General features: G+C 42.5%; 1 protein-coding gene across 5 annotated transcripts in view; it reads right to left on the bottom strand.

Moving 5' to 3' along the window:
* RPAP2 (RNA polymerase II associated protein 2) overlaps positions 1–26,703 on the bottom strand; it is a 419,624-nt gene that overhangs the window by 338,776 nt on the left and 54,145 nt on the right. For 4 of the 5 annotated variants that reach the window (XM_069232353.1, XM_069232357.1, XM_069232356.1 and 1 more), the window contains 2 exons: positions 17,500–17,614; positions 11,778–11,876 (listed from right to left, as the gene is read on the bottom strand). In XM_069232353.1, coding sequence (XP_069088454.1) covers positions 11,778–11,876; positions 17,500–17,614 — 214 coding nt within the window. The remainder of the gene's footprint in view (positions 1–11,777; positions 11,877–17,499; positions 17,615–26,703) is intronic. The other variant, XM_069232355.1, reaches the window with a different exon arrangement.

Genomic DNA, 26,703 nt, shown 5'->3' with positions numbered 1-26,703 from the left:
GCCCTCTATGTTCTTTGCAGGGGGACCCCTCCAGTTTTGTTACGCCACGATTACCACAATGGTTCCTGGCACTGTACAAAACTACTTTGTGTGCCAATATGCTCCTTGTGGAAGGGCAGAATGCGATCACTCGCAGTAAAGCCAGCTGATAGACAGAGAAAGAGAAGTTTAATAAAAACAAAATGTCTTTGGTAACGCCAGACCTAATTAGGGACCCAATTCTTAAAGAAAGTCACAAAAGTGCACCCATGGTATAAGTCTTTGAATTAGTGGCTTTCATGAATTCACAACAACTTACAGAATTAGACTAGGAAATCTTACTTCTAGAAAATATTTGTGAACTGTATTTTAGCACGAGCAAATATGCATGTGTAGATTTGCTCATGTGAAAAAGTAATTGAGCGTTTACAAATTCACTTTCCCTCTAACCACTTTTTTCCCCAACCCTGGAAGAAATTCTACTTCTGGCCTAGTCAGGAGTATATATCTCTAACCTTTCTCATTATGGAAAAATATAAGAGACGAGCTGGTGAAAATCCTTAAAACATGCAAGTTAGTAGGTTTGCAGACTCAAAGGCGTTCCAGCCCCGGAACTACTCCTTTCTGCTTCGTCCCGCCCCAGTAAGTAGATCTGCAGAAAGGTGGCAAAATAAGGAAATTATGATAGTAGGGGCAAAAATTGCAAGTATTAAAGTCCTACTTTAGTAGTAGCCCTGGTATAATCAGAGAGGCTGTTATCAGAGCTATTACATAATGAGATTGCTGCCATAATTTGTCACCGCACTACATGGCACCAAAGGAAGAAGGATATTTTTTTAACCAGACAAGTAGATTTAAGATTCAACCGGCCTGTGGACAAGTAGATATTTTCCTAAATTCCACACCCCTGATAATTATTGGCTTATTCCATGACAGAGATATTCCCTCTTCAAAGCTGTACTGAAATACATTTTCATGGCGGTTTATACCCACTGCTGAATCCTCCAAGTTAAATTGAGGCTCAATATTTTCTCAACAAAGTAACAGATACTTATACAATGTTGATACTTTCAAAAACATGTCTGTGCTAAAAAGATAAATTACCTGTGGTCTGTGTATGCTAGTCTCCAAACATATTTCAAGCCATAGATGTGTCATACTGGTTTATCTGCTAATTGGAGGAGGCTGGCCTGGTTTGAAGTGGGTAACTTGGGTACTTACACCTTATACCAGGTCCAGTTATCCCTTATTAGTGAAATGTAGTAGTGTTCCAGCAGCTTAGGCTGATAGAGGTAGCTATAGCAGAGCAGCTTAGGCTGAACTAGGAGACATGCAAAGCTCATGCAATACCACTTATAGTTACACAGTATTATACACAAGTAAAGATAATCCTCAGTGTTACCAAAAATAAACGTATTTATTTGGGTGACACAGTACCAAAAATATCTTAGAGACTATACTCCTTTTGGAGGTAAGTATTATACACAATAAATACACTAGATACCAAAATTAGACAAATAAATATTCATAGAACAATGCAAACAGTAGGAAATCCTATAAAATGGAATGGGAGAAAATAGGGCTAGGGCAACACAAACCATATACTAAAAAAGTGGAATGCGAATCACAAATTCCCCCCTAGACAAGTGTAGTGTGTGCAGAATTGCTAAGAGAGTATGAATACAGTAAAGGTAAGTAAATTACCCCATCCCAGAGCCCAGAAAAGCAGGAGTAAAGTACTGCAAGTTTCCTTAGGACACACTACACCTCGTTTTGGGGATTTTGCAGCAGCCAACCAAGTCTGCAAAGAACAACTGCTGGATTATTGGACCTGAAGACCTGCAAAGGAAGAGGACCAAGTCCAGAAGTCAAAAGAAGTTCCAGGAAGGACAGGAGCCCGTGCCAACCCAGAAGAGGGTGCAAAAGAAGTCTCCGGTTAGCAGAAATGCACCCTAGGAAGATGCCAGCAGGTTCCTGCGTGATGCAAAAGATGTCCTACGGCGTGAAGATCGTTGCAGACGAGATTTCGTGTTGGAAGGCCCCAACAAGCCTTGGCTCCGACAAAAGTGCGTGTTGCGTCAAAATGGCGCTGGATGGACCCAGAAGGGACCTGCGGGCCTCAACCCTGTGCGAGTAGGACGAGGAGGCTCACAGCACTTTACAGAGCCCTCAGGATACCAGCCAGCACCCCCAGGAGTCGCAGGATCCGGGTTCAATGGAGGTGCAAAACGTGGGTAATGCAGCACAACAAAAGTAGGTCTCACGCCGCTGGAGAACAACTCAGCGAGTTGTGCATCGCAGAATGGAGTGCTGGGGACCTGGGCCAGGCTGTGCACGAAGGAATTCGGCAAACAGTGCACTGAGGCCTCAGGAGGCAAAGAAGACGCTGTACACAGGGGTACCGTCGCTCTCGGGGAAGGCAAGGTCTTACCTCCTCCAAATTGCATCAGCAGGACCTCAGGACAGTCTATGTCGATGATATCCACCCTCTGTGTTGTTAGGAGCACGCTCATCGCTGTGAGAGGAGTCCCAGGGTACCGGTCGTCGCCTTGGAAGGTGCCTGCTTGGAGCAGGGGAGTGACTCTGTCACTCCCCGGGAGATTTATTCGGTTCTTCTGGGGCAGGATGAAGACAAGGAATCTGTTGCAGTTGCTGACTTGTAGTTGAGGTTGCTGAAGAAAAGTGTGTCTTGTAGACACTTTGTTGCAGTTACAGCGTTTCTTGGAGCAGGCTGCGGGTGATCTGAGGTCAGAAGAGTCTGAAGTTGTTGCAGAGGATTCCTGAAGGAAACTCGCAGGCAGAATCTGAAAAGAACCCACAGGAGAGACCCTAAATAGCCCTGAGAGGGGGATTGGCTACCTTATCAGGTATGGACTAATCAGGAGGGGTCTCTGATGTCACTTATGGCCACTGGCCACTCAGAGCCCTCCAGAGGGCCCCCACACCTTGCATAGCAAGAAGGCTGAAGTCTGGGACACACTCACACTAGAGGAGCTCTGGGCACCACCCCTGGGGCGGTGATGGACAGGGGAGTGGTCACTCCCCTTTCCTTTGTCCAGTTTCCCGCCAGAGCAGGGTAGAAGGAGCCCCTGAACCGGTGTAGAATGGTTTATGCAAGGAGGGCACCATCTGTGCCCTTCAAAGCATTTCCAGAGACTGGGTGAGGCTACCCCTCCCCAGCCTGAAACACCTATTTCCAAAGGGAGAGGCTAACACCCTGCTCTCAGAGGAAATGCTTGTTCTGCCTTCCTGGGACTGGACTGCCCAGACCCCAGGAGGGCAGAACCCTGTCTGTGGGGTGGCAGCAGCTGTAGCTGCAGTGCAAGCCTCAGAGAGCTGGTTTGGCAGTACTGGGGGTCCATGGTGGAGCCCTCAGAATGCATGGAATCGGCTCCCCAATACCAGATTTGGAATGGGGGGACAATTCCATGATCTTAGACATGTTACATGGCCATATTCGGAGTTACCATTGTGAAGCTACATATAGGTATTGACCTATATGTAGTGCATGTGTGTAATGGTGTTCCCGCACTCACAAAGTCCGGGGAAATGGCCCTGAACTATGTGGGGGCACCTTTGTTAGTGCAAGGGTGCCCTCACACTTAGTAACTTTGCACCTAACCTTCAGCAAGTGAAGGTTAGACATATAGGTGACTTATAAATTACTTAAGTGTAGTGAAAATGGCTGTGAAATAAAGTTGTGCATTATTTCACACAGGCTGTAACGGCAGGCCTGTGCAAGGGTTTGTCTGAGCTCCCTATGGATGGCAAAAGAAATGCTGCAGCCCATATGGATCTCCTGGAACCCTAATGCCCTGGCTACCTAGGTACCATATACTAGGGACTTATAAGGGGGGTCCAGTATGCCAATTGAAATTGGTAAATGTAGTCACTGGCCTACAGTGACAAATTTAAAAGCAGAGAGAGCATAAGCACTGATGTTGTGATTAGCAAAGCCTCAGTGACACATTTAGGCACTACACAGGCATACACATAAGGCCACAAACTATTAGCACCGGGGTCCTGGCTAGCAGGATCCCAGTGAGACAGGCAAAACACACTGACTCACAAACAGGCCAAAAGTGGGAGTAATCATGCTAGAAAAAGGCTACTTTCCTACACAAACACACTAGCCCTGTTTGAAGACTTGTCCAATTTGTGATTCAACGCACTCAAATCTCCTGCACAGCAAAAGGGACTGGGGAAATGGGCAACTCTACCAATAATCTCTGAAACTGGCATCCTTATCCTTGGCAGGTATACATCAGTACTCCCATGTGAGTTTTTACCCTACTCCACTTCCAAAATTATTCACTGGTCACTTTCCTTGTGTTTAGCTATTTGGGTTACTTTATACCTCTCTTATCTGTTTATTAGTATCATAACACCTCTAATATGGACAAAGTTACAGCTTGTATACATATACCCTACCCATTAAGTTTCTGAGGTGTACACAATCTTCATACCTTAAATGACTTTCTTGCAGAAGCACAGTTCATGTGTTAGTCAAAGTGATGATCAGAGCATGTGCCAGACTAGAAGAAATTATGAACTGTGATTACTAATAAAACATTCACAAGTGATAAGAACACCATTGTAATTGAAATAAGTCTCTGTGGCAGAACGGGCAAACTGACCAACAAGTCAACAAGAAAATCTGTCTGTCTTCCATGCAAATTGACCTCCACAGACAGTGCAAAGATCTCTATTGCCCCAAGAGGATTCTCATAACCATCCTTCTCATTCAACACACCCCTCTGTGATGAGGTATCGTTAATAGGCCAGGTGTGAACATCCAGGCAGACATGGAGCTTCTTAGAGATCCAGTGCCCTTTCTTGTGTGGGACTGTGATGTCTTGCAGGCTTCAAAGTACCCAAATCACCAAATGTGTGGCCTCAACCTTAAATTTATACACTATTGGTAGGAGAGTGTCTTCCACCATCAACGGTGCTCTAGAGCCAAATTATGAGCCTACATATTGCGCCAACCAGAGCAAGGTTGAGTTTTGAGTTTTTTCGCCTGGCAACAATGTATATCCAATGGAACAGTTTTGTCTTTCCAATTCTACTGCAATCCTCTGTTCTTCAGATCCTTAACCAATCCTCAAAGGCTGCTGCCCTGAGTTAAGCTGGCGGGTCTCAGCAAGTTCTCCTCAGACATGTAAAGTGCAGCTGGTGAGCGTTTACGCTTCCTCACAGATCCTCAAGCAGAGTGGCCCCTGACAGCTGTGTGCCAGTTGTAGACACAGCCTGGTATGTACTATAACTTCTGTTCACTGTACACCCAAAATAGGGCCACATCCCCATTCTTCATCACCTCCTATAGAAATTAGATGTCATTACAGAATCACTTAGTTGCTCCACAAGTGCAAAACAACACCAATACTGAGCCATTATTAGGATCATCCATGTAGTTGCTCGGCCACTTCTTGCACATTTCTAAAGCTGATGAAGTAGAGCATTAAAACCTCATGCTCTGAGGGCTCCTAGAGAAGACAAGGGCCAGGATTAAGACAACTTCACGTTTCACCTATTGCAAACATTCTTCATGGCTGAGATACTACCTTCCACCTCAATCATCAACTGGGTCATCCTAGTCCATAACAATCTAATAAGGCCAGGAGAATCCCCCAACCCCCCCCACCAACCAATAATACATGTTTGAGCAGTTTGTAGATGACAGGGAATGAGGGAGAGTGCTGCAGACTGCTGGCTGAAAAGAGATGTTCTATACATCTCCATCAGTCAATCTGTATTCCCATATTTCAGCCAACTGGTCCAACAACAGCCAATGAAAATCACCTGGTATTAGCATTCAAGCAGGCTTGCAAGACCTGGCCTTTCCCAGGATGATACCACAATGACTACACCTAACCAGCTTCCATGGTTAGGAGGAAGAAACATGGGTTCCCTGTGATACTTCCAAGTTTATACTACTGGAATTATACTATGGCTGACCAATGATACTTGAAACTCAAAGCCAACTTTCATGAGTACACAGAGTCCTTTTAGGTTACCATGCAAGGTTTTGAACTTCAGCAAAATGAGTATGCAGAGAAATACAAAGTGTATCGCCTAGGCTCTAAGTCTCTGTCCATAAAATGTGCCTGTGCTGTTAAATTGAAAAGCACTGTTTAATTGGTCATATTTTGTGTGTGCAATACCACTGTGTTGTGGACCCAATGACCCATGTACATATTTAGTCTGATCTTTCTATATCACTGTCTGATATAAATAGGTGGCACCATCACTGCTCCTCTTGCACACTTGGTGTTTGATCACTTCTTTGAGTGCTCCTCTGCCACTCTTGGACTAATCCTTCTGAACATATATAAACAGGTGGCTCTATGATGCCACTTAATTTGGGGTTCTCTGCCCTGCCCTCTTATGCTCAGGCTGATCACAAAGCCCACTGATATTTGGTGGACCTCACAGTTATATAGGTGCATATCATGGGAAGTCGCATAGTGTTCATTACTTTGGGTTTCTCCGTACCACAATGAATGAGCTCTTAGGTGTCTACTATGACCAACTGTATAATCACCACTGTTATGGGATGCTCTCAATCCTATCTGGATATACTCTTCAAGGAACATATTAGGCTGGTTATAGAATGGTTTTACCGCTGTTCTCTTTTTAATGGCCTAATCACAGCTGATACTACACGATATGAGGAAAACACGGGTCCGCAAAAACTAACCATTATGTCACTTGGCAGACACAAACTTCCATTTACAGCACTCACATGGAGTAGCATGCTACCATCTGTAAATGAACGTTGGCACCTCATCAAGTGTACCAATCACCATATTGCCAGGTGGAAGGTGGAAATAACTTCGGGTTCAGACCGCTTTTATCAATTGTGTCTCTAGAAATAATGCTAATCTTTGAACCTGAATCTGTAAGTAATGACATAGCAATAACTTCAAAACACAGTATAGTATCTTCAGTGGGATCTTTTGCAGTGGTACCTCATAATGTAATCTCAAACATATAAACCTGCTATTCACACTATTGACTAGGTTTTGCTTAATCTCTTTCACCACAATAGTAACACTATGTTGACGTTGGTTCATCATGAAAGCCCTTGCAAAGTGATTTAAAGGCACACATTATTTTCACTATACCAGAAACTGCTTGAAAGATGCCACACAAAACTTTGACTCACATATGTAACAAATGAATTCGTCCTCTTTTGAAATGGCGTGATAATACTTCCAGTAGCCTCCACTTGCTATACCTAACCACAGACAGTGAGGCACTGTTCTCTCACCAAAACTAGTTTCTCAGCCGCTCAGTGTGGAAAAGTCTCCACATCAAAACAGTCTAAAAAAAGTACAACTGAAAAATAGGGCTTGATTGTCAGGGAGCGAATGCTTCAAAGTTAGGCTGGAGCACATATTTCAAGGTTAGTTGCACAGACTGCTGATGTGTGCGCGTGCATATTGAATTCACTATGGCTCTATATGACACTCAGAAATCTTCCTCTGATGTTCTGAAATGACATGGTACTCTAATAAAATGGCATCCCGAACCTCTAGGCATTATCATTCGAAAGGAACACAGGGACAATTTCCTGCTCCAAGGCTGATGAGCTGCCAGTTGAGTTTTATAAACAGAAAAGCTCACTCATGCTCTTGGAGCTCAGCAGGGGCAAGGTGCAGATAGCCAGTGCAGATGAGGTTCATCAGAAAGTCCAAGTAGACAAACATCTGTAGGTACACCGCAAGGTTTTGCAAGGTTCCTTGCTACTCGCCATCAGTGTTAAGTGAATGCTGCACAGGTGCTAATGTGCTGAAGAAAAGGGTTTGAATAAGTATAATGAGATAAGAAGGGAAGCCACCAACAACTGCTGGTGTGTGTCAACTGGCATTCAGTACACCACAAACCTCCTGCTCCCCGCTTTTCAGAACGGTGATCTAATGGACAGCAGTACTCTACAGCACAAGGGTAAGGATGGTCAGAACACCTCCCCTAGACCTCTCAATGCAGTTTTGCTTTCTTTGGCTGTTGTACCCAGATACAGAATTCAACTGCCAAACTGAACATGAATCATCTGCACTTCCCATTCTGAGAAGTCTACAGATGTGCTCGAGGTGTGCCTAATATGGCAATGAAACCTGTAGGAGGCTGGCTTGGCTTATAGTGCGTACCTGATGGTACTTACACCTTGTGCCAGGTCCAGTTATGCCTTATTAGTAGATTAGTAGTGTTCTAGCAGTTTAGGCTGATAGAGGTAGCTATAGCAGAGCAGCTTAGGCTGAACTAGGAAACATGCAAAGCTCCTATTATACCACTTATATCATATAGGTACTATATCATAAGAAAGACAATACTCAGAGTTACTAAAAATAAAGGTACTTTATTTTAGTGACAATGTGCCAAAAATATCTCAGAGGATATACTCCCTTAAGAAGTAAGTAAAATACACAAAATATACACACAAACCAAAATCAGGTAAGTAAAACAGTCAGAAAGTAGTGCAAACACTGTAGAATACAATAGGATGCAATAGGCCTAGGGGCAACACAAACCATATACTAAGAAAGTGGAATGCGAACCATAAATAGACCCCTAGGCTAATGTAGTGTGTAGAGTGTCGCTGGGAGTGTAAGAAAACACTAAGGGTGTCCAAGATACCCCACCCCAAGACCCTGGAAAGTAGGAGTAAAGTACTACTATTTCCCCAGAAACACACTAAACTTGTGATAGAGGATTTTGCAAAGACCACAACTGCAAAGCACTGAAGACAGATTCCTGGACCTGAGGATCTGCAAAGAAAGGGGACCAAGTCCAAGAGTCATGAAAGTTTCCAGGGGGGAGGGGCAGGAACCCACTAAACCCCGGATGAAGGTGCAAAATGGCTACCTCCGGATTAAAGAAGCTGAAGATTCTGCAACAACGAAAGGTGCTAGGAACTTCTCCTTCGTGCATTAGATGTCCCACGGAGTGCTGGAGAATGCAGAGTTGTTTCCTTGGCAAAATACCGCCAACAAGCCTTGCTAGCTGCAAGAGTCGCGTTTGAAGAAAAAGGGTGCTGCCCAGGCCCAGGAAGGACCAGGATGTTGCCAATTGGGAGAGGAGACAGAGGGGGCCCTCAGCAACGTAGAGAGCCCACGCCCAAGAAGGTAGCACCCACAGAAGCACTTTAACACAGGGTCAAGAAGTCTGAACACGGCGGTCATCTCAACACTGCAAAAGAGGGTCCCACAAAGCCGGAGATCAACTCAGAGAGCCGAGCATCGCAGGACAGAGTGCTGGGGACCTGGGCTTGGCTGTGCATGAAGGATTTCATGGAAATGTGAACAGACGCCCTTGTAGCTGCAGTTCACGCGGTGCACAGGATTACTTTGTGGAGAGGGGAGGCAAGGACTTACCTCCTCCAAATTTGGACAGTTGGACCACTGGACAGTCTGGGTCACTTGGGTCCACCACCTGTGTTCCAGGGGCCATGCTCGTCAGGATGAGAGGGGTCCCAGAGTACCAGTGACGCTGAAGTTTTGTACCTGCTGGAGCAGGGGGAAGACTCCATCAACCCACTGGAGATTTCTTTGTGGCTTCCAGTGCAGGATGAAGGCAGGCAGTCCCCAAAGCATGCACCACCAGGAAACAGTCCAGAAAGCCGGCAGGATTAGGCGCTACAATTTCGCTGGCAGTCTTCTTGCTACTTTGTTGCAGTTTTGCAAGCATCCTGGAGCAGTCAGCGGTTAATCCTTGGCAGAAGTCGAAGAAAGAGGTGCAGAGGAACTCTGGTCAATTCTTGCAAGCCCACTAGAGAGACCCTAAATAGCCCTCAGAGGAGGATTGGCCACCTAGTCAGGTAAGCACCTATCAGGAGGGGTCTCTGATGTCACCTGCTGGCACTGGCCACTCAGAGGCCTCCAGAGGGCCCTCACACCTCTGGATCCAAGATGGCAGAGGTCTGGGACACATTGGAGAAGCTCTGGGCACCACCCCTGGGGTGGTGATGGACAGGGGAGTGGTCACTTCCCTTTCCTTTGTCCAGTTTCGCGCCAGAGCAGGGACTGGGGGTTCCCTAAACCGGTGTAGACTGGCTTATGCAAGGAGGGTACCATCTGTGCCCTTCAAAACATTTCCAGAGGCTGGGATAGGCTACCCCTCCCCAGCCTTAAACACCTATTTCCAAAGGAAGAGGGTGTAACACCCTCTTTCAGAGGAAATTCTTTGTTTTGCCTTCCTGGGACTAGGCTGCCCAGACCCCAGGAGGGCAGAACCTTGTCTGTGGGGTGGCAACAGCTGTAGCTGCAGAGAAAATCCCAGAGAGCTGGTTGGGCAGTACCCAGGGTCCATTGTGGAGCCCCGGGGATGCATGGAATTGGCACCACAATATCAGATTTGGAATGGAGGGACAGTTCCATGATCTTAGACATGTTACATGGCCATATTCGGAGTTACCATTGTGAAGCTACACATAGGTATTGACCTATATGTACTGCACACTTGTAATGGTGTCCCCGCACTCACAAAGTCCGGGGAAATGGCCCTGAACTGTGTGGGGGCACCTTTGTTAGTGCAAGTGTGCCCTCACACTTAGTAACTTTGCACCTAACCTTCAGCAAGTGAAGGTTAGACATATAGTTGACTTATAAGTTACTTAAGTGTAGTGAAAATGGCTGTGAGATAACGTGTGCGTTATTTCACTCAGGCCGCAGTGGCTGTCCTGTGTAAAATTTGACTGAGCTACCTATGGGTGGCAAAAGAAATGCTGCAGCCCATAGGGATCTCCTGGAACCCCAATACCCTGGGCACCTAGGTACCATTTACTAGGGAATTATAAGGGTGTTCCAGTGTGCCAATTAGAATTGGTAAAAATGGTCACTAGCCTATAGTGACAATTTTAAAGGCAGAGAGAGCATAAGCACTGAGGTTCTGATTAGCAGAGCCTCAGTGACACAGTTAGTCACTACACAGGTATACACATTCAAGCCACAAACTATGAGCACTGGGGTCCTGGCTAGCAGGATCCCAGTGAGAAAGGCAAAAACAAACTTACATACATGTAAAAATGGGGGTAACATGCCAGGCAAGATGGAACTTTCCTACACTACCCACGTTGGCACAGTGTTTGCTTCTAATGTCCCATTAAAAGAGGACACAAATAAATATTTAGAATGTTTTTGACTTTACACAAAACAAAATCGTTCAAAGAGTCTGATGGGCACCTCTGTTCCATTGAGTTTTAGTAGAATTGTGTCAGTAACTTAACATTTCCCAGGATGCAAGCCAGACTGGGCCTCGCACATGTTCCGCTATAGTCCCTTCGGGTGACATTGAGACCAACTGGCCTGCATAATTTTCAATATAACGTCAACCATTGTCTTACTAATGAATTCCACTTTTGTTGGAAAACAAAATGAAAACATTTTTAAAAAACAGTGATGCCTTATCAAATTCCCCAACTGTATAACTGTAAATTTCAGTGCAAGAGCTATTACGATAAAAATGTAAATGTAATTATTTTTCCAACAGAGCAAATGACCTGCAATACTGAGCATTTACTGAGATTGAGCATTATCACTCTACCATAACGCAAAGTGGCGTTAAAAACTGCATACGAAAGAGAACTTTTCCAAATGCTGCTATTTTCAGCTACATCAAATATTAAATTGAGAAAACACAGAAGAAAAAAATGGAAATTAAAATTCAATCTTAAACAAAACATATCAATACTTTATTATGGAGGGCAACACAATTTGAAGAAAAACAAGACTCTGACATCGAAATAATTAAAGATTTCAAATAAAAATAGACAATTAAAGGTAAAAGGGTTAACTTACATTTTTGAGCTTATTCCGACATAAGGGATAGCCACATAAACGAATGATAAACCGCTCATCTATTGTGTCTTTGTAATGAGAAGGTGTAATAAATTTAGCCTAGGTAAAAAAATATAAAAGAAAAGTTATTTGGAAATATAATTTCACCAATGTTAATTTCATAATAAATTCTTTATAAAAATGAGTAAAATCCCAAAGTGGGCATTACAACCGTCTTTGCTTCGGAGTCTTAAAGTAAATGTTCCCTCTCATCACAAAGAAGGTGCACAATGAGAAGTAGTCCTCTATGGACTGCAGTGTTTAATCTGTGTTTGTCTTTGCATGTGGTTAGTGCAAGCATTCATTTTTGAGGATTGGTCTTATTTCTTCATCATCAAACTTTCACCCTTAATAAGTCAGAGAAATGCACTAAAGGAAGAAAGGAGGCAGAAAAGTAAGGTACGATAACAGTGTCAAAGGCAGAGAAGGGTAAAAAAATAATTTGCAAAAGAGAGATGGAGACAGGAAATGGAGGTTCATGGGTTCAAGATAAGGAAGCCTTGATATTTGGAAACCCTAAATTTGGTTTTGCTGGCATTGGTCTCCCGAATGAAAAAAAAAAAACACTTTGGGCCCCTGCACTTAATGTTTTGTTGGTTTATTTTTACAACGTAACTACTGTTGAACTTGTTTTGATGAACTAGAAACCACAAAACTATCAGAGGTTTTGAGTCTGTGAAACGTGACATATACAGGTTATTTGTATAATAGTTCAAGGCAGTCAAGCCTGTCTATGTAACCACAGACACAATATCATGACATTGACTCGGACCCGGGAATCGAATGCCATTCAGCTGATGATAACTTTTGGGGTCACAGAAGTCTTCTATTAAAGACTTTAGGACAGTTTCAATCGAAGAATGCATGTATGAACGCCATAATTGTATTTATGAGCGCCTAGCATTAAATTATGGAATTTGTATTTGAATATATGAATTGAAGGTTCTTTGAAATTAAACTTAATATAACAATATAAAAGTATGGTAAAATGGTATGGCAGCCTTTCATTTCCTCCATGCAGTGAAGAGGATGTGTGCTCTGGTTGAAAAAAGAATGGAACGTTGAGCTAGGAACTAGATCAATGTTATAGTGTTTGAATGCAATAGCAAGTGAGCCCGGTTGAACTCGAGGGTAATATTGGTATGCATGGGTTGTAGCAAAGTTGTTCCTACAGTAGCACAGAAAAGTGTCAATAACGTGTCACAGATGTCCCTCTTAATAGGTTTACTGAATCCGGATAGAGTAGAGGGGGCATGAGCCTATTTATTCAGACAGGAGGGTTCACTTGAGCCTTACTATCTGTGATAGGATGCTGTTAGAAGAAACATGCTCTTGACAGAATCTTCTAACAAACACCCACTTTCTGACCCATAATGTGCCACCTCCTTGCTGTAATGTGTGATCCCCTACCAGAAGTCATAACCATCTTTCCAAGGAGCTAATGTACTAAACCATAACTATCTTTGTACCCATGGGCTGGCAAAACAACATATGCAGTGCCCTTATATCTGTGCTTCCCCACCACCCATCACCATAGAGGGAAGCAGCCCATTTAATGAAAGCCATAACCAACAGAAGGCAATGTGTTGGGCACACCTAACCAAACACCCCTCACTTCTTGTTGAGATATTTGAATATCTAGATTAGGAGAAAACAAAAGATGATATCCCAGATGAAGGACCTCGGAAACATTTGAAACAGTTGTAGCAGCATTATCTGCAACAGGGAACCAGAAGGACAAAAAAAGGTGGACTCAATCCAACCTCTCCCCTTCACCTACTGACTGAAGAGAACTCCCTCACTGTATTCAGCCTGCCTCATTTACAGCTGCTTCTCATGAGCTGAACTTTGCACACTCAAAGGTCTGTCTAAGCACCACAAAAAACAGTGAGGTCACTACGCACTAGGGAAAAAGAAAACGGGTGTCATTGTGACTTAACCTGCCTCAGAACAACAGGCTACACTGAGGATAGTCATTAGGTTGGTAGATGGCTGCAAAGGCTGCTTGGACGAGTCACAGCATTGAGACAAGTACATTTAAATAGGTTGTTGTTGGGTGCTTCCTGTACCTCTACCAGTTCAGGGATGTGGAATTCCTATCGCCCGACGCCCGGGACATCTTGTTTGGGGTCAAGGGCAACAAGTTTTTATGTTTACTTTGTCCTTGGGACAAGTAGGCCCAACCCTCTGCAGCACAAACCCTTTGGCTGCCTGTTTACAGAGAGTGGAACTCTCTGCAGTTGAGGTAATGTGTTTCCAAAAGATAATGCTGTTCGAACTTGTATTTATGGTTCATTATTTGAAATCCTTCATTATTAGGGTGAGTGCTGTAAATAAATGTTTTAAGGTCACACTTCACTACTGATGTTGGTTCCAGTACAAAAAAAAAAACGTGTATACACGTTTGAAAAGTTTAGGCTATGAGGCTAAGTATAATGCTCCCAGAATGCTCTCTGATTAGATGCAAATGAAGTGTCATTTAGTAAAATGTGTTGGTGCATGCTAGTATTTCCCAAAAATATTTCTAATGGAAAATCAGTGTAACCATTTTCAACACGATTATGGCAAGCATGAAAATAAACAAACACTGACAAAGCCAACTGATCTGTCATATTTTTATAAGTCTTTTAGTTTCATCAATGCGTGTCTTGTTTTGACATGGCTTTTGTAACACTTTATTGTTGTGGGAGCTATCAGGCCCTCAACACTGTAACAAACACTGGAAAAAAAAAAAAAACGTTTTTGAACTCTAAAAGCACACGTTGCCACCAGTGGCATAACAAAGGCCCCACAGCTGCCCTCCTGGGGGCCCCTTCAGCACAGCACCTGGCCTGGAGAGGGGGCTCCTCCATGTTCTTTGCAAAGGGGCACCCTCCAGTTTCGTTACGTCAATGATTGCCACTGTAGTTCCTGACACTGAACAAAACTACTTTGTGTGCCAATATGCTCCTTGTGGAAGAGCAGAATGCGATCGCTCACAGTAAAGCCAGCCGAAAGAGAGAGAAATAGAAGTTTAATAAAAACAAAATGTTTTGTTAACACCAGACCTAATTAGGGACCAAGACCCACATGTAGGTAGCTTTTTACATGTCGCAAACAGCGACTTTCGCTGTTTGCGGCGTGCAAAAAGCACATTGCGATGCACAAACCCAGTTTTGCCATTCGGTAACCTGGTTACCGAATCGCAAAACGGGTTTGCAACTCGCAATTAGGAAGGGGTGTGCCCATCCTAATTGCGACTCGCAGTGCAATGTAGGATTGTTTTGTGACCGCGAACGCGGGCGCAAACCAATCGCAGTTTTCACCCATTGTGAATGTCACTGTAAACATTTTTTCGGAGCAGGCAGTGGTCCTGCGGAACACTGCCTGCTCTGAAAAAATGAAACAAAAACTTTTCATTTTTCGTTTTTGTAATGCATCTCGTTTTCCTTTAAGGAAAACGGACTGCATTACAAAAAAAAAAAACAGCTTTATTAAAAAGCAGTCACAGACATGGTGGTCTGCTGTCTCCAGCAGGCCACCATCCCTGTGAGGGCCGCCATTCGCAAGGGGGTCGCAAATTGCGACCCACCTCATGATTATTCATGAGGTGGGCATTTGAGAAGCCCTTGCGAATCACAGATGGTGCCATCCTACATTCAGATTTGCGACTCGTAAATTGCGAGTCTCTCTGACTCGTAATTTGCGGGTCGCAAATCTGAACCTACTGACATGTGGCCCCAAATTCTTAAAGAAAGTCACAAAAGTGCACCCATGGTATATGTCGTACCCCTATAAAATATTTGTGAACTGTATTTTAGCATGGGTAAATACGATGTGTAGATTTGCTCATGTGAAAATCTATTGAGCATTTGCAAGTTCATTTTCCCTCCAGCCACTTTCTTCCCAACCCTGGAAGAAGTTCTAATTCTGCCATTGTCAGGAGTAAATGTCCAACCTTTCTTATTATGGGAAAATATTAGAGAGAAGCTGGTGAAAATCTTTAAAACATGCAGGTTAGTAGGTTTGCAGACTCAAAGGCATTTCAGCCCTGGAACTATTGCTTACTGCTTCCTCCAGCCCCAGTATGCAGATCTGCAGAAAGGTGGAAAAATAAGGAAATTGCTACAGTAGGGATTGAAACTGCAAGTATTCAAGCCCTACTAAGGTAGTAGCCCTGGCATAATCAGAGAGGCTATTATCAGAGCTCTTACATAATGAGATTGCTGCCATATTTGTCGCCACACTACATGGCACCAAAGGGACAAGTAGATCTTTTTACAGGACAAGTAGATTTGAGAAGCAACCTGTCCCCGGGACAAGTAGATATTTTAATAAATTCCACACCCCTGCAGTTATTGGGCTGTGCCAGTACTAAGACATTCAAAAAAGGAGAAGACTTCAAGGAAGGTAGGAAGAAGGGGCAGTAGCAACATGAAGGAGCAGAGAGGCCTCCGAGCTTTGGAACAGTATATCATCAAATAAGCTAGACCATCAAGGTCTGGCAACCTATTGGGCTTTGCAGGTTATAGGTCTGGTAGCCTGTGTGAATTCCCAAGGCAGATCACTCAGAGCTGAGATCACCGCTTAGAGAAACGTAGTTGCCCATCATAGCTGCCAATACCCCACTTCTTCCAAGCAGGGATCAGGGAGTGTTGTTCGCCTGTGGAAGAGGTTTCACTAGAGACCATTAAGTTGTTGTTCAGATTCATTAAGTTGCAGGGGCCTGCATCCAGCATGTCTGAGAGTGTTGTATATTTAAGACAACTGGACATGTGTTCCAAGTAAGATTAAGAAGGATTTACTCAATTTATGTTACATTTTGGTAGTCTTATTTGTGGAAGAGAAAACCACCTAACAAGGGTGTCAGTTACCCATAATATCATGTGAAGGGTATGTTTGTCCATCTCAGATCTTTGAGGCAGAGCCGTGCAGAGAACTGAATGTGTCGTGTCTCAGTGAGATGGGAACCATTTGCCATGTGAAATGTGGTGAGAAAAGGCGGTACTCACAACAAACGACACTGGGGAAGCATTCAACAGTTTGAGCCACCTTGAACTGCTTAACTGATAAAGTAAAGTAATGAATTTCTTTGTCCTTTGTTTCCGTTAAATACATTACCAGTACTCACCATTGCTTTATTCCAGTTAGTGCTGTCATGACTGTCTGAACCAAAGCAATGCCAGTACAGAAAAGACTTTACACGCTTAGAGCTGAAAACTTGGTAGATCCCCAATGACCTGAAAGTACCTGTGAAATCAGAGAACTGATGCACCGCCACACAATCATAAGCACACTTGTCTTGAGAGAATACTGGCACTACATTTACAGAAAGGTTTGGCAGGAAGTCCAACCGGCAGGAAGGTATTATATCACACAAGGCCTGGGACTGCGGAGGGTGCAAACTGGTGAGACGAAAAGGAGATTAACCTGCAATCTAAACAGGCCCGATATATCTAGCAAAGAATAGTCTGAAAATTGGTATTACTTCCATCTAATGTATTCAAACACAAACTTCTAGAAAGCAATAATGTGCAGTCTCTACAATTAATAGGAAAAGAGTGTTAAAAATGGCAGGTTGATCAAGTACACAGCAATAGAAGGAAGGGGGATCTATGTATGTGTGTAATCCAAACTCAATCCCTCTCAGAAATAATTTCTTAAAGGCAAAGGGAGGCAATGATAGATAAACAAAAATACATACACAGTCCAGAAAGTACTCTTCGGTTACATCTTCTTCAAGGAGGCTTTCAACCATTTGGAGAGCCCGTTTATCCAATTCAACCTTCCTCTTGATTGCTTCCTCAAGAGCCTCCTTTCTGTCACAATAATAACAGCAGCTATTTATTTAGTACATGGCAGACACTTTAATTGTGATACTTGAAGAATAAGTCTCAGCATTAACAGAACAATTGCTACTATCCTCTGAAGAAAAAAAGGTTGAATAGAACCTGCTGGAATACCATACACTGACCTGCAGGTTAAGCACATACTTTCGCACTGGCCACTCACCCCACTGCACCCTTTCATTAAGGCAAGAGTGTCCAATTTACATCCAGAAGGACTATGTCCAAGCTACATTGCTAGGATATTCACACTAGATAAAATTACATATAGTTAATCGACATGGTGGAACTCATTTCCTGACATGGCCAGCAGTTATACTGATAATCTGAACATGGCCATATGTTAGGCTGATAACCTAGCATGCATCTGGGCTTCCTACACCAAAGTTGAACACACATGACCAAAAACATGATTCGAAAACTGATCAACAGAAAATAATTTGGCAGCTAAGTCTGGAATGCTGGTTCCCTACTTCAACAACCCATCAAGCCACTTTGAACCTTTTTAGGCACTGCTGTACATTGAGATGGGCAAATACCTGGTCAAACCAGACTGGAAAAGTACATAAAGTCAAGCTAGCAGGTTCTAATGATGATGTGAAAATAGTTTCTGCTTTTAAGAAGTGGGTAGATTATGCCCAAGTCTGTTTGGGTAGACGTAATATTACAACACTTTTAAAACTGGCAATATTTAAAGCATGCAAACCCAGACTCATCTTTAATGAACAATTTATTTAACTACATAATTCTTCCCAAATATTTAGATTTTCTTTATATTTGAAAGTTATGCTCAGTGATGATACACAATTAAAAATTGACATATCAATGGATGACCCTAGTTTAATGCTTCAAGGGATTCTGATATATACGCAGAGAAACATTAGCCTATACTTGGATCCCACAACTAACATGGAGGTCTCCAGAACAAACAAAGTAGCAAGATTCCAACAACTGAACTTATCTAAAATTGACCCAAGCATTTGTTTCATACAGACAAGACACCTATTTCCGTAATAGCTCTCAGAAAAATTGATTATTGTAACACCCTGCTCGTTCAGCTTTTCCTAGAAAAAGTTCAAAACTGTCCACAGTAGGCTCTCCAGAGTATTTACTTATCATCCAATCGGACAAGCCGCCACAATCGTGATCACTATCCAGCTGTATACAGATTGCACGGCTCATTAATAATGTGGCACCAGTGTTTTTTCATGACAATACTTGCAGTGGTTACCCATTAAATGTGACACTCTTTAGCTGATGTGCTTACAAAAACCTAACGCTTAACAAAGGGTTTGATCAAAAACTAACAAAGTAAAATGTGCTGCACCTGCCATCAGTGGACAGCAACTAGCGAAGGCATGACATGCAGTTCACAGATGAGACCTGTGCATTCATAGTGTATTTCCACCTGACTGTACTTCAGTCCTTCCTTCTGATATTGCTTGATCTTTCAGACTAAATCCTGAGCACTTCCCCAGACTTCCTGACCTGGTCTCTGTATGCAGGGCTCAAAATATGTCTAATTGTATTCTCTGACAACACTACTGCCATCCCATAGTACTGTGTACTAGGATAACTAAAGGGCTGAATGATGAACATTGCTGCCATTCAGTTTAATCACAGCAACATAATTAAGAATTTGAATCGACACATAACTAAAATATCTGCATTAATACTAACAATTAACAAATAACTTTCCTCTAGGCTAGAAACGTCATGCCACGATTTGGTGTCCAAACTCCAATACTGTTGCATGACATACTACTACATAGAATACTTACCGCTAACATTACAGGCTCCCTCTGGGCTCCATGGAGCCGAGTGCTACTCCCCCAGAAAGCACTTGACAACCTTGTTTGCTAGAGTAAGCAGTATACAATGCAATACTGTCTAATTAAGCAAAATCCAAGTACCCAGATAAAGTGTATGCATGGGAGGTTATCTCAAAGTGCAGCCCTGGACCAATACCGATGTTTGATTTTATGGACACTGCTGTAGTGGTACTGCTGATCACACCTCCTAAAGGCATCCAGGAACAAGAGAGCAAGTAAATATTCAAACAATAAATGTGGGTGGTGCTGGTAGGTATGTCATACTACCGAAAGGCAGAATAGTGTAGCTGAAAGAAGTTACACTGTTTTTAGTTTCCAAAATATAGGTCTATTTCGGCCGAATAGGCCATAAAAAAAAAACATTGCATAAATTACAAACTTGAACTTTCACACATAGTACAACTACTAAAACACAATAAATTAGGTCAAAGCCTTAAAAACACAACAAAATCCCTTTATCACATAAAAGTTCGATATACATTTAAATACTATACCGTAAAATACAGTAAAACATATCCTAACTATGACAATACACCATGTACAAACCCTACTGTATAAAATAGCTTTTCTCCCTCAACCTGGTGGATCGATCACCTCATTGTCTCTCAACGATGTACCCACAATTAGTAAAAATAGAACCATCGCACGTCACATCAAAAAATCTCATATCCATCAATAGATCATTCGCTTGTCCCCGATCTCTAATACCATATTTTTCAAAAATAGGCTTTAGATACTTCGCTCGTTGGGGTAAAAACCATAAGCAACCAATAAGGATGTGGAGAGAATTCATTTTTACATTAAGACCACATTGACATATTTTCTGTTAATTTTGTAGAGCCTCTCGATTCCCTGACATAAAAACTAAGTTTATTCCATAACCAAACCTTAATATACTTAAGCACATCTTATTATATGGGATTTGTTTCCAAGTAAGGACAGATTTCATCATTCTCCCAGGAATTTAGCAAATGAGAAACTGAGCATTTTTTGCTTAGGTAAGACAGATCCTCATCCCTTGAGACCTGTTTTAATAATCTTTTGAACTCTGCCTTATTTTCCCCCATTCTCATCAATACCGCGTGCTACCTGTATATTTAATGTTCTGGCGCAAGCCTCAATTCTTTCTCTTACTTTCTGTGCCCAAGATAATTAACTTTGTAAAATCTCCTTTTTACGTAGCAGGGAAATTTTAGATATTCCTGCATTATCCATTCTTGTTCAGAATTTTATATCTCTGCACAAGCGATCTGTGTCCACCCTAATAAGCCGGTCTCTACTCTAATCGCCTGAGCCATGTTACACTGTTATAACATGCAAAAGAAAAATACCACGGAAGTAAGTTCACAGTAGTTATGAGGATTCTGAATTGAAAGTCCATGGAGAGTATGTCAAATTCAATTATTTTATTGTCACATAAAAGAATCCGTCCTTCTCATAATCAAATGTTACCACATTGACAGCCAACACGTGTTTCGTCACCCTTGTGACTTTTACAAGACAAAGGTAATAAGAGTGTTCTCAATAAGAGTAGTACTGCTGCCAAGAAATTCAAAACAGTCAAACAAACTGCAATAGTAAGCTGTAGTACAATCCTGTCACAACTTAGAGAAATGTCCAAAGCATCCTTATTGGGTACCAATACAACTCAAAAGACACCACATACTACCCCAGTAATCCAAATTAAGTGTTCACGGAAAGTACAAATAGCAGTATCAAGTAAAAAACACAAAGAGGTCTGCCCACGTATGCACGGATCAGGTACTGTAATACCAAGAAACACAGAAAAGCTATAAAAGCCAGAGTCCACCCGTAAGGCTACCGGAAGTTCAGATCAGAACCCTGAAGTCAAAAAGGGGGGATCCCAAAAGTCACAAGAACATTCGGCGAGAGACGTTGATAAGTCCTGCACCTCAGTGAACAGCAGCATCGTGATGCAGCGTCCCAAGTCCTCCACCTTTTTTGACTGTTCTGGATTCTTCTCTGAACTCCCAGTAGCCACATGGTTTGGCTCTGGCTTTTCTAGCTTTCTGTGTTGCTTGATAATACAGTACGTGATCTATATATACTTTTATTGAGAACATTCTTACTACCTTATCTTTGAGAAAGTCACAAGGGTGACAAAACAAGTGTTGGCTGTCGATGTGATAACATTTGATTATGAGAAGAACGGATGTTTTACGTGCCAATAAAATAACTGATTTTGACATGCTTTCCACAAACTTTCAATCCAGAATATTCATAACTACTGTGGACTTACTTTGAGTGCTGTGGTATTTTTCATTTGTACACATAATGTTATACTAATCCTAGGTCTGACAGAAATACAAATTACAAGGGATAACAATCCGAAGCATACAAGAGTAGCAGCAGCATTTATGAATCTCAAGTGGTTATGAGAGTTTGCACTTCAGTGGAGTCGTGCCACATCAATCCCAACATATAGACTGCAATAGTTAAAATGGTGGCTTAAGTGGCCAGAAAAGAGAACCTGGTGGATGGCAGAAACACATAAATTATTTCTCCTCACTTTGGTTATTCCTTTTTTCAGAGGATCAATTGCCTCCTGAAATTCCCTTAGCTCCTTGCCAGATGGGTCTCACCACACGTCAACTTTCTCTTTTCTTCGTGGATGTGATCTTTTCCTCTCTCTAATCCTTCCACCCATCCCCCTCTCGTCCCACCCCTCCCTATGTGGCATCTGCAGAAATGTATTTGCATCCACATAAGACCTCAGAGAGAGTTACTCCTTCCAGTTAAAAATGAGGCAGAAGTCGTGGCTCCATCTGAAGGCCACATCCCAAGGCCTTAAGGAAGTCTGTGACAGGATGGAACTTCGGCAACCTCTGCAAAATCCACAAGATCCTGGAAAAACACCAGCTGCTCAAATTTGGAATGTTCATAGGCTTCTGTTGTATTTATCTTCTCCTTTAGTTGAGAGTGATGCACTCATCAGGAGATCTGGAGGCATTTTCTATTCTGGGTCCTCAGCGGACTTCCCTATACATTCTGTCTAGTTTCAGGAGTGTGTGAAAACGTTTCCAGGCATTGGCTGCGATATTGCCACCTTACACACTGTTCGGGATATCCTTAAACCACATGTTGTTAAGGTGTGACCATGTGAGGTCCTTCAGTTTCTCTTGCAATCCAATGTTTTGTTCTTCTAGTGACATTGCCTTTTGTCTAAAAATTGTTGCTCCATAGAACATAAAAAGTGGTTTCCAGGAGAGCGCAAACTCTCTCCCAGTTCTGCAATGTCTTCCAAGACTGAGGGGTGTGGAATGTTATAAAATATCTGCTTGTCCAAATGATGAGATACTTCAGACATCTTTCCCTGTAAAATCAATCCACTTGTTCCATTTGGTGGCATGCACAGAAGTGAGAAATTATTACAGTGTCTTCATTGTATAGGAGCTCTGATAGTAGCCTCCAAGATTATACCAAGGCTAATAATGAAGTCTGGTATAATCAAGGATAATGATGCCACCTTTCATGAGATCGAGTTCTCTGAATGCACCAGACCAGTGTTCTCTGTATACATTAGAACCCTACTGAGGTCAAATATTCCGACGCTCTGCGTATGAATTTGCTTAATTATTGGGATCTGCATGGGTTCATTTTCTGATCAAAGAAGGGTAGTACACCGGCACCTTCCTTATGCCAGAGTTCTGATTACACAGAGTACAAGGTCCATGATTGCTCTAATTTTGTAATTGCCCTCTTTCTTATTTCATCTTCTAAAGAAGAGTTTTCTGTATTGTTCTGGCACAATTTAATATTAAGCACACACTTTATTTCAGAAAATGTTACTTAATATAAATAAACTCAAATTCCACAAGTGGTCCAGTGTCTAGGACACTAGCACACTCTGACAATTTACACATTGTGCAATGTGCAAGTAGATCACTTCATCTGCCCATGCAACAGTTCCCTTTTCTACCATAAAAGTGGGCATATACTAAGCACTGTATTAATGACTGTGCATTCTTATTTTATAACTAGATAAACTCTGCAAAGACTTAAGAGTCAAAATATTATGGGTTACCTACAGATGGAAGTTTGGACTAAACGTGCAAAAGTTGATTTTGCATTCATACTTCTGTCATGATGTTTGTGTCAGCACATCTACTCAGTGGGGTTGGAGGTAGGGGATGCCACTTGAGCCTGTGCAGATGCACAAACTTGCAAGTTTAAGGTTTTACGCCAACTCCTCAGCAAACCCATACAACCCTGCAAAAAGTCAGAAATGTATTTCTGAAAAGGTCAGGAGTAAAACTTTTTTCCAGGGTGGATACGGAAATCCAATAAAAGATGGGGATGCAGAGAAAGGAGCTTCTCTATTTCAAGTTGGTAAAAAAGAAATGCGTTTAAACAAATGATTTGTCAATTCCTCTGCAGATTTCTACTTGAGCCAACGTACATGTGTAGATCTATGCATACACATGTGTATTTGCTTCTGCTAAATTAGAATTCACCCACGTTTGTTAGGGGTATGCCAGGAAACCTGGAGCTGTCGCCGGTATCCAGGTCTACTTCTGTACATTTCTGTGAATTCCTGAAAGTCATAATTCTGCATTGTAATATTTATTTTCTAAATAGTGACAAGCGTCAAATATGTTTTATTAAATGATGCTGTGAAGAATAGCATATAATGTCTTTAGAATTGCACAAAACAGTCTGTAACCCTTATCCATTTTTTTTTCAAGTCCCAAATATTATTTGGGTACATTGTATTTTGAAAGGCTGTTGTTGCATCATAGTTTGGCACAACACTGCAGCCTCTGCAATATTTTGAGGGTACAATGCTTTCACAATAAAATGACAAATCTTCCATACATTTTTCTGTACGTATTTTCATAATATGGAGAATTTAGGGAGCATTATAAATTGAAGCAAAATGTTACATCTTTCGAACGTTTTTAATTTGGAACCACTGCAAGTAATATATGCTCAGCTAACAGCTCATTGCAGCTCTTGGAGCCGCAGCTTTCATTGTAAAGGATTTACATTAATGAACAGTATATAGAATTTGAAACAACTTGCGTATAAGGCTGCATATTTTGTCTCACCGGAAGAGGATCTTCTTTACCATACTGTGGCACCTTAAGCTGTCAGTCAAAGGGACTTCGCTACAGGAGGTTGATCCCACTGCTTTCCTTGATTCCAATTATGTCCTACGCTTCGAGTGGTAGGAGTTCCACACCTTTGCATCCTCCTCTCAGAGTACTAAAAATTGTTCTTTTAGGCATCAAAACATGGATTCCATAAACTCTCGTGACCGCCCTGTTTCTTCTGCATCGCAGCCTTCAACTGTGGAGCTGTCTAAAACATATGTTTTATTGTGGATTCCTTTTTGGCATGTACACAAACCATATGTATTCTGGATCTCAGACCCCTGCCCCCAGTCATGCCGTGTCAATGCATGTCTCTTTGAGCCTCCATTTTAGATCCTTTTTAAGTCCTTAACTGCTCTATTAATCGTAATATTGTGATTTGCTGAACAGTACACTATATTGTATAGCAACTTCTTAAATTCCTGCACCCAAAATCAGTATTTCTGGATGTCACACATTATTATAGTGCCAAGGCTAACTAACTAGAGCTCCTGAGGGTTTGGGTGCCTTGGAGTAATATGCCTTCAACAAGACCCTTGACAGCTGGGGAGGGGAGAGGAACAAGTGGGGACAGGGCCACCTGGGACTGCTCCCTCTTAAACACTAACGCAAAACACAAAATAGCAATACTGGTGTAGAGGAATGAGAACAGTTATCCAATTAAGGGTTCCCCATTCCCTTGAGGCGACTTTGGTGGACCCAACACTTGACTTTTCTATTTTCTGAAATTCGACAATTGTATTCAACTGGTTTTCTATACCTTTCAAGGTTATTTACTGCCTTTAACTTCATCTAATTCTTACATGTAAGACTAATAACTAACCGTGGCCCTACTCATCATGTTTCTGATATCTAGTTTGCCTTTTGGACCGTCACATTCCCTTTTGAAACCTTCGTGAGAAGAATTAGCCTTCAAAAACTCACCCATATGACCAAACGTGTCGGCTGTTGCTTTATTATTTATTGACTGAATAAATTACACTTCAGAGTTACACATCAAGGAATCCTGTGTTATGGACTTTTTACTTTGGTAGGACTTTCAAATTTGAATGCCGGGGTATCCATTTATAAAAATCCACACAGAATTTTATGTATGTATGTATGTAAGTATATACAGTATATTATATACATATATGTATGTATATATGTATATATCAACATGTATCATAAACACTGTGCAAACTATGCAGATCCTGATATAGTACTCATTAGTATGAATAAAACAAGAATTAAACCGATATGAGTCATAGTATCAGGACATGGAATGTAGCAGATTAAACACGTGATTCATCACATTAGTGCGAATAAGGCAACCTGGTTTAGAGACCAGGACACATAAAGCACCATACATCACCATAAATGCACTGATCTCCAAATATCCCTATAAGAACACAAGGTGCAGCTCATCTTCACTCCTATTATATATTGTACGTTAATACTGGGTTTCATGTAAGGCACCGAAATAGCTTTGCGCACATTAATGGCACTACAGTAAGTTATGTTGCGCTCCTTGTTCAGGCCGATTGCTCTCGGGGGCCGGGAACCTCCAGCCTGTCCAATGACAAGCACCCCACGGTAAGTCCCAAATTGGAATTGGGGGGGGGGGGACGGGTGGGAGGGGAGTGGGCCTGGGATACACTCTGTCAATGAGGGCAGGGAGGCCCCCTTTGGTACCCCACGCGTGCTGGAGCTAAAATGGCAACTGCAGGGCACAGCTTCTGAGGGTGCCCGCAACTAAAGGTCACCCAGTGGGACTCCACCCTGAAGCCCAGTACCTTTCTGGAGGCAGGTTGCTGTTCAGTCGCCTGCGCGTTCAGCGTGGCTTCAGTCCATTCCCAGGTCTTCTCCCAATCCGATCTGAAACCAGGCAGCTCCTTTCTGTGAGCAGTGTGCTCGGCCGCACAACTGAGGATTCCACTCTCTGGGGGTGGGCGACCACAGCAGAGATAGCGCTATGGTTGTCTGGGTGCCCTGGCTGCTTAGGCAACAAGGCCCTTCCTTCTTAGAAAACGGCTCGGTAACTCAGCGCACCCAATCAAGGCACCATGACCGGGTCCCAGGGGGCACGCCAGTCCCAGGAGGCAGCTATCCACTTCTTTTCGAGTGGTCGGAGCTC

This window comes from Pleurodeles waltl, chromosome 4_2 (assembly GCF_031143425.1).
Source record: "Pleurodeles waltl isolate 20211129_DDA chromosome 4_2, aPleWal1.hap1.20221129, whole genome shotgun sequence".
Lineage (NCBI taxonomy): Eukaryota > Metazoa > Chordata > Amphibia > Caudata > Salamandridae > Pleurodeles > Pleurodeles waltl.
The sequence above is the reverse complement of the archived record's forward strand: the minus strand, read 5'-3'. Positions and strand labels throughout refer to the sequence as shown.